The 9,732-nt window shown below is 39.6% G+C and overlaps 1 protein-coding gene across 1 annotated transcript in view; it reads left to right on the top strand.

Annotated features, from left to right (window-relative positions):
• The first annotated feature begins 3,876 nt into the window (after window positions 1-3,876).
• Window positions 3,877-9,732, top strand: part of LOC140231267 (threonine--tRNA ligase 1, cytoplasmic-like) — a 68,459-nt gene continuing 62,603 nt past the window's right edge. The window contains exons 1-2 of the mRNA XM_072311412.1: window positions 3,877-3,948; window positions 9,062-9,148. Of these exons, the coding sequence (XP_072167513.1) occupies window positions 3,877-3,948; window positions 9,062-9,148 (159 nt within the window). The remainder of the gene's footprint in view (window positions 3,949-9,061; window positions 9,149-9,732) is intronic.

The raw sequence follows: 9,732 nt of genomic DNA, 5'->3' as shown, positions 1-9,732 counted from the left end.
TACATAGGTATGTCTAAATTTGCTAATTGTATGCATAGGGTAATTATTGGTGGCATCGCTAAACTACTGGAATGTGTGAGCCTGAGCATACGTCATCAGTCTTGTTCTTATTCTACTTGGGGGTTTTCAGAAAATATTACTGGTTTAACTGCTCACGGACCACAATAAATTCCGCGATACACCGATGTCACTATCATTTTGAGCTTCAAAAAGATGATCAGCTCAGTTCCAAGTTCATCGGACGATCTCGCTTCACCGGTTATATTATTGTACTCCTGACAGGCTGACACGTTTAGTGTGTATGATAGTAGACCAATAATAGACTGCGATCCGATGCACTTCGGCGGATGTCCTGAAGAAGAAGACGACGACGACGACGACGAAGAAGAAGAAGAAGAAGAAGAAGAAGAAGAAGAAGAAAAAGAAGAAGAGAGAACAAGAGAGAAGAAGAAGAAGAAAACAACAACACAAAAACAAACAAACAAACAAACAAACAACCCCCCCCCCCCAAAAAAAAAAACCCAATACAAAAGCAGAACAAAGATCAAAGACTTTGCCTCCGAGCGATTAGAAAAAAAGATCTTTGTGGACATAATATTACTATTATCATTTATTCGGATTTTTAATCACAAGTATCATAATGCATTTTTCGAAATCAGAACATTCACTCAACATATATTCCAGCTGATGTAAAAATTTGTCATTGACGCCGCGTAGAGGCATCACGATTGTGAAAGGAAGGGTTTCTAGCTATTAGATAAAAACATGCTATGAAACCTAATTAAGTTGCTGTATATAGGGCCTACTGGTGGATTGACGGAATGCAGCTTTAGGGGCCTAACACACAGCGACCGTCACACGAAAAAAAAAAAAAAAAAAATCCGTTGGTAATGGTGCCGCCATCACCGCAGTGGATGAAAAGACTGCAACATATTAATATTGTGATGTCATGTGTGGACACTATATGAAAACAAAAAGAAACTTGCCAAATAAACATGGATATAGGTCTATTTTCACATTTTCAGCCTAGACACAGCAATTGACCCACTTCATTTTAGAAGCAGGGCGATATAATTGGGGGGGGGGGGGGGGGGCTACACAGAGACTCCAACCCCAAGCACCTTCTGATCTGGAGATTCTCCCGCCCGAAAACCCCTAGCAAACGGGAGACTCTAAGTTGATGCGTACGAAGCGCGAAGTTCCTAGGGTTATAGATGCTCTCTGGTGCTATCTAAGGCTTATTTTTTCAACGATAGCAATGAGTAAGAAATTCTTTCCAACGGGAGACACAGAGCCAGGGCGGAAGAAATTACATCTCAAGCGGGAGAATGGGAGATTTTGCAAAAAATGGGTTTTCGGTGGGAGATCTCCCGTCGAAAACGGGAGAGTTGGAGTCTCTGGCTACATTTACTTCTTTGTAACATTTGTAATTGTCCTATACATATACATATATATGTATATATATATAGCGAAGAATCAAGAAATAAACTAGTAATGCATTATTTCGCCAATAAGAATGAGTTTATTGAACAACTCAAATTTTCGGTGGCCTCCACCTTCTTCAGGAGTCTCGACGGGGAATGTCAATACCAAAACATAAATTGAACATGAAGAGCGCGCACTCATATACACAGAATTGGTTGCTATGAGAGTGCGTACCCTTTACAATGATGTTGCCATGTAGACGCAATGTAGTCAAGGTACCCCACGCATAAGGAGGAGGACATTGACATGTTTATTACGTAACAATGGTGTTCAATTACGTTGTATTATCACATGTTATGGTATCGACATACATATTATGTACTCATCAACGTACCATAAGTTACAAAATTAGGTTAAAGAGCTCTCCAACAATTAAATTGTTTCATGACTTGAAATACAAAAATCATCGGTAGGAAGAAGTCGGTATAATAATTCCTGTTAAGAAACAGATTAAATCATCAATTACAAAAGCCACAGTTCGGTGTCTCGCTGAAATCTAAACAGATTTGAACATGCAAGTGTGAAATTGATTGACTCATACAACTGAGTGATAGGATGACAGTGTGAATCCATCTACAGAAAATAATACAAAATAAGAGTAAATTGATTATTAAGATGGAGACATGAAATCACAATATTCGCTATAATTCGTCATAATGCATTACTAGTTTATTTCTTGATTCTTCGCTATATTGGAGCCAATACGTGAATTCGCAACATATATATATATATATATATATATATATATATATATATATATCTATCTATATATATATATATATATATATATATATATATATATATATATATATACACATATACATATAAATGTGCCATCACGCACTTTCTTCTGCGCCAAAAATTTTTATGGCGGCACTGAAACTTAAAGATTATAGGCCTTATACTAGATCTACATTCCCATTTAGGACCTCATAACTTTTCAGTGCTTTGCTAAATTTCCTTCCAACTTCGCAGTGATGCATTCTAATCTACTGATATTGCTGCATTCACTCAATTCAAATGTAGGCTATCATGACCTATTTGGGTTATCGATTTGCCTTTATAGAGATTTTATAGTTATTCGGTTGAAACCCAACTCCGGGTTTCTAACAGTTTTTTTTTTCTTTTTTTGTGTGTGAGATAATGAGATACTGTTATAAAATGTGAAAGAGCATGTAATCTTAAGAGGAATTCAACGTTTATTTGTGGAAATTGTTTTTTGAATGGCTGAGATATCCAAACAGAGCAATATCCTAGATACACTTTGTATATGTCTCTTAGAAATAGAATGGTATGCTCTGCACTTTCGTAAGCCAGTGGTGTCTTGGTATCTTGTAAAAAGTTAAAAGCCTAGTCCTCGTCTCCACCACCGATACTACACCATCCCTTTAAAGGGTGTACAGAGTTGGTTGAGGTGAGGATTTAGAGTTTAACATTTACGAGATATTCAGGAACCACTCTATGAACTGGCTGTGATATCCAAAAACAAGGTGAAACAAAGAGATCCTAATAAAAGGCGTGGCATGTCGCCTTTTATTATCATCACTTTTTTTTTTTGGATATCTTAGCCATTTAAATGAAAACCGATTTTCATCAAATAAACATTGAATCCTTCTTAAAGTTACATGCTCTTTCATATTTCATAAGAGGTTTCTTATTATCTCACTTAGGAATGTTCAAAACCTGAATCCCAACCTCAACCAGTACTGTACAGTCCCTTTTAAAAGTCATTGTGCCAAAACAACGTACACGTGTGTTGGATATAGAATTATAGCAAAAACATAATACGAGTGTGGAAACGGAACACGTAGGATTCCCATAATGCGCTTACATAGGATGACAGCTGATGCAACACCATTGTGAGATTTCATCAGCTGCGTGTCTCTATATTCTAACGAGCTGTACTGTAACAGTTCTTGAAGAGTCAGAAGCCATCGAAATAACATAGTCAAATCTTGTTGATGGAGAGTTAAGAAAAATGAATGAAATAATAATTAATATGTCAATTTCTAAACATCCATGGCTTTAACTAAAGAAAAAAAAAAAGAAGAAGAGGAGAAATAAGGTTACTCAGTATGTGCAACTCAGAATTGTTTATACAAAATCTCACGAGCGTGTACGCGTGTATGAACGGCGTACGCGCGTGTACGTGTACAGACCACAGAACTCGTGGTACAGACCGTGCCTGCGTGCGTGCATGCAAATCGAATAGGCAAACTTAGTGCACTTTCGTCGGGGGGCCGGGGCGCATACTCAGTAAAGCGAAAGAAAACATGGCGGACAGCATATCTGCAGGCGTGGCAGGACTCAACGTGACAGACAAGCCAAAGGCATGATGCTGACTTTGTAGCTATATTTTCGCATTTACAGAACACAGTTAATGTTTGCTCTATGTTGTCCAATAGACTATACCGCCTTTGCAAGCGTGGGCTACTTCTAACACGCCAAAGAAGAATGTCTGTGGTTAGTGCTTCGATTTGTACGCGTGTATCTAGCTACACGACACTGCACACGTGGGACTAGCGAATCAGCAGCGCTCCCATTTTAGTGCTTTAATATTATTTCTCTCGTTTTGCGCGAAGGGGAAGAAAAATAAAGAGTTTGAATGTAGAAATCGATGGGCTATTACACGTAACGTTAGGCCTAAGCCCTAAATAGATTCTAGGGCCTATCTTTCATGATCATCCGTGGTTCACCCGCTGTTAAAGTGTTATTCAAGCGCCAAGCCAGGTTCAGCGGCGCGGCGCCAGTCACTGCCCAGATGGAGATGGCAATCGTAGATCGTCGTGCCGCCTCCTGAATACTGGTATTCTTGCAAACATTGGCCTTGTTTGGTGTGGCTTGGGTGGGTCGGGAGTTGGATGTGTAACATTATAAACCTATACTTACGTGCTTGTGTGTGAATGAACCACAGTGTGGTTTGTTGAAGTTGCATGGTGCAAATAATTTTTTATTTAGACATCACTCTAAATTTTAAATAGTAGGCGCATACTGTACATCGCCCTACTGTAACTTATAGTAGTACGTAGGCCTACCCAGGCCACAGCCACGTACGTAATGCACTTGTCAATGTAATGACTCGCCCCACTACCCCAGGACATGGGTGCGTCATTTCCTCGTTTGGTCCGTCAAATTTGTGACTCAGGTGTTCGTCATTTTACCAGCTTTCGAGGGGTGCGTCATGGTACGTCACTTGGCTATGGAAAATAACACGCATTATTCTGAACCGAGGGGTGCGTCATGGTACGTCACTTAGCTATGGAAAACTGCACACATTTTTGCACGCTACCAAGTACCAGTACCGAATACACGTACCGCGAGTGAAATTACAGTGAGCGCTTTCCCGCGGCAAGTGAAAATCAAGTGTTTTGGAATAAGAGGGAAAAATGCTTGCCAGAATCTGGCAAGCAAATTATTTAAAAGCCACCCTTTCTCCTCACATTTTCCCTCCAACAAACCCATGAGATCATGCATACTCAATCTCAAAGCAGGGACTGTTCAGCGATGTAACAATTTCAACCTTACTGTCGAACACTGAATAGTGCCTATTGCATATTGCAATGCAACACCAACACACATTGCTATTGAAAAAAGTTCGTTTATATTCCAATACAAATGTACGTCTAAATAATGTTCTGTGGTGACAAAGGCAAATTTTTGACAGTAAAAGAAGCGGCAGCAGAAGAAACTGCCTGCCGCATGCCATTTTCTGCTCGCGGGATAGCCCGACCAAACGCGCGATGCTCCGCTGTTAGTACGCTGTGCGAATCTCTACGTACAACGACTGGGCTGTGTATAGTGGCTGGAATGCCGTGGCGTGGTGTGTACCTGCGCTGCAGTGTGCATCCACCGGACTGGCAATGGCCACGCACACACAGTGCATCTGTACACATGTGATTGTCATGTATGGATTGCATGCGCAGAATACATACTCCCTTATGGAATATCGTAGCAGCAGCGTGATGTACGGTGAATGACGGTACGGTGCTTACAGGGCCAGGGTAAGGGTAATTATACACAGCCCAGTCGCTGTACATACGTAGCGCGACATAGCGTATTAACAGCGTCTGGTCGGGCTAGGGTAAGGGAAACTTGGCGAAACTTTTACAAATTATGTTTACGAACCAAAAGAAAATGAAATTGCTTGAATAAAATGTATGCAAAAATCGTTTCAGTATTTTCGGGGGTGCGTCAAATGTACCGAGGATGTCCGTCAAAAAAGTGACCGAGGTGTGCGTCACTTTCAACGTGTTGCCCGTCAAAAAAATGACTGTGGTGTTCGTCACTTGCAGCGTTTTGTCCGTCAAAAAAGTGACTGTGGTGTCCGTCAAAAACCCTGTGTGTGGTTAGTCAAAAAATGACCATGACGCACCCATGTCCGGGGGTAGTGGGGTGCGTCATTACATTGACAAGTGCATAACGTCACAGTGTGAGTAAAAACAGTTGATGTAAAAACAACAGTCGAGCGAGGAACTTGCCTACTACTTATTGTTAGTCTAGGCCTATATATTAATTATTATTCAATTTACAGTGGACTCCTGTTATAATGAAGTCCTCGGCTCGGGACCGGCAGTTTTCTTTCATTATATCAAAATTTTGTTATAACTGAACAAATGAACAAAATACACAGGCCTCAAGAGCTGAAAATTTTGCCGCCTGAATTTTTACTTCGTTAATTGTATAAACCGGAATTTAGTTAACCATGTTTGTTATACATAATGGGAGTGCACTGTAGTGCCTACAATAATGTATGGAAGGCTTCCACTTCTTCCCCAGCTGAAAGCTCATCCAGGGATGGTGCAGTGGCAATCCAGGAGTCTGCAGGACAGGAGTTTTTAACTTTAGGGGACCACACACTGTGATGACTTTGAATTTGAACAATGCCAAATGCTTATGCACATGGTCCAAAAAATTGTCATGGGAAGTCAAACCTTGCTTGGTGTGGGTTTTTTTTACTGATCAATTTGTTACCACTAATAGTAACCAGCTCGCACCTCCTTGCCCTGATACGAATGGATGTATGATGTATGCCTACCGAGTGCACGTCATCTGAAATTAGCCAGTCACTGATTGATCGAGAGCTGGCGTCTGCTGCTGCACCATTTGCCAGAAAAATCAAATGCAAGTCCTGCAACTTTGTGTTTTAACCCGTTAAAGGTAGGGGATACCTTTTACAGACCTCCCAAAATGCAGCAAAACATTAGATATGAACCTCAGGGGACTTGTTTAGGCCACTGCTGAGAAATCTGGAAGTCAACATTTATCTACAATTTGAATAATGCACAAAACTCAACTACTCCGTAGTTCTGTGTGGCAGCCACACTTAAGCCTTTTTGTTGCAGTCTTCTGTATCTTTTATCTATAAACCCAAATCTAACCGTATAAGAGCTGATGTAATAACATATAGAGTGTGTGGCAAGAATGTATATATAGAAATGTTTGTAAGTTTGGATGAACTTTCTTCACAAAATATACATGATGGACACACATGCAGTGCATGGGTCTGCAAAGGTAGCCTAGTAATGTACTGGAATTTACGGTGAGCCCCGAAAAAAATTCAATTCAAAATCTAACGGTCAATAAAAATGTACTAAATGTTACCTTCCACTTTCAATACTTTATGGGAGTTTCTAAAATGATACTCTCTTCAACATACCACTGTATTTTAATATACAACTCTTCATTTAAGGCATGCAAATGGGATTCCCTACCTTTAAGGACGGTTTGATTTTGCTAAAATATGCATTTTCCATATTATACAGCTGTAGACACCTGCTTGAGTATACTTGGGGCTCGTCCTCAACGGGTTTACACAAGTTCCTACTGATGTCACTGTGCTGTGCCAAGTGGTAGGGCAAAGTTAGTGGGAGAGGGGTACATAAGGACGTCTTTCCGAGATAAAGCGTATGTGATATTTCTGATAATATCTGCAATATTACAAATGTATGTGATGAGTGCAGTATCATTTATCTTTTTTCTGTTAGATGATAATATTTACTTAAAAACCTAGAAAATGTGTATCTGTTTTTGCATTCAAACTCTTCATTTTGTCTCAACCGAACTGTATCCTACCAGTGTTCACAGTATGTACCAGCTATCATGGCAGATAATGTGTGTCTATTTGTCTCCAATCCGACAGTAGAGTAGACTTGTTCAGAGATTGTTAATGTGTATGTTCATGTGAATGTTTACATCAAAACTTTCAATGTTCGTTGTAAAAGGTTGCTTGTCAAATAATTTTTAGTTTATGTTGATAAGTGTTTGGGTGTATTATCAATTGTTGACTTAAAAGGAAATGGAATTCCCCTAATCTTGGGCTGGGACTAAGTTTAAACATGTGACCAACACTGCATTTACACTTTGTAGCTCACCTGGTCCTTAGCTGAATGGCTCAAGGGATGTCATGTGTAAATTGTACCACATTTAGGAGTAAACTCGGCCTACAAAGTAGGTAAAATCAGCCACTAGTGCCCTCATTACAAGAGGCTGAGTTTACCCATAACTATTGTAATCATTTATCTGATTTCTGTCTTCAATAGGTTATGTATAAGCTTTTTAACATTTGGTCTTCTTTAAGATTGGTGTCTAGATTTTAACCACACTTGGCATGAATGATCAAGAGGGGGAGGGGACATAATTATTATGGTGGTAGTTCCTCATAAAGGGGGGGGGGGGGGGTAGGAGCACTAGGGCATTGCCCAAATACCCTGAAGTAGTACAATGTAGTATTGTTTAGCTCACTGAGCTTTTTCTATAATTTGCTGTTTTGAGTCTCTTGTGTGTGCATAAAAACATTTACAATGTATGTGTTTCTAAAGACTGGTGGCTGAAAATAAATGCTCCTGGGTTTTTAACACTTTGGATTCTGCTGATGACTAGAAAAGCAACTTCCAGTGAAGCAGCCAGAGATTTTAGTTGAACATATCATAAGGTAGGAGTGCTTCTCAGCTGCTCCCATGGCTCTGGCAGGATGAAAATGATAATGATGATAACAATAATTATGATTAAAAGAACTTGTGTTCCTCTGTAGTAGCTTCTGAATTAAAATGTGTTGAGTTGTAAAAATTTGAAAAAAAAGAAAGAAAGAAAAGAGTGAGGCATAAATTATATCTTTTGAAACTGAGATATTACTACCGGGTTATAATGAAATTCATAGAGTATGGAGTACTTAGGAAAAAAGTCATCATGCATGATTATGCAGTATAACTTGATAAGCATACAGTAGTTTGAAACTTCCACCATGTTTCACTTCAGAAAGATCTCAAACATCTCTTCAGAGCTGGTGTTAGCAGGAGATATGAGAAGCATGCAAGCTTGTCCATCTTACTTTTCATTTCTGTTTAACTTTGTTTTTGTAGCCTTTTTTTAAAAATTTTTTAAAAATTTATCAAACAGCATGTTGTCTGTACCAAATGTCCAAATGTTTGCATAATTTACATTAAGTTTTGCCACAGCTACAATTTATATGAAATGTTGAACTGCTCCATCAAACTGACTACTGTACAGTGTAAATGATTTCTATGGTACGTCTACATGCATTGCATTCCCCCTGATTGTCTCCCTTTTCTCTGTGTAGGAAACTGTGGCTTCTGGTCATGGAGAGGCAAAAAAATCCAAGCAAGGCAAGAAAAAAGACAAAGGGAACAGTGCTGAAGGACATGAGGTAGGTTCAGAAAGAGAAAGAGATACACTGGTATTGATGCTATTAAAGTGTATCTGTACACAGAAATTCAGTTTTCTGACATTGTAGGTCATTGTACCAGTTGGTAATATCCCTATCAAATATACATATAAGAGTGCAACGTCATTCACCTACAGAGATAGCAATATATATAAAGAGACATAGAGCAATCTCTAAAATGCCAAAAATTACATGCGCCTTGATCTAAGAGTAGTCGTCTGGCGTTATCGACTGCATTCAATTATGTAGTTTGATAATTTTGTGTACAATCAGTGTACTACGATACTCTAAAAACATGCAAACGCACGCACATGTCCACGTACACAGCTAGGTTGGTATTGCTGCACTGCGCCACTGACCAGGCAGCTGCGGCAGCATCTACTCATGGGGAGGCATAATATGGCTCGATGAGCCGATACCGATAGACAGTAGTCAAGTATGCTGTGTGCAGACTGAGGCAAACAAAGGAAACGTGCACACACCGATGGCCTACGTGCGGCTACTATTTTCAGATCGGGCTACTATTGCAGCGCGCACTAGTGTTGACTGATTTATTATAATTGAAT

The sequence above is a fragment of the Diadema setosum genome, chromosome 7, assembly GCF_964275005.1.
Source record: "Diadema setosum chromosome 7, eeDiaSeto1, whole genome shotgun sequence".
Taxonomy (NCBI): Eukaryota; Metazoa; Echinodermata; class Echinoidea; order Diadematoida; family Diadematidae; genus Diadema; species Diadema setosum.
The sequence above is the reverse complement of the archived record's forward strand: the minus strand, read 5'-3'. Positions and strand labels throughout refer to the sequence as shown.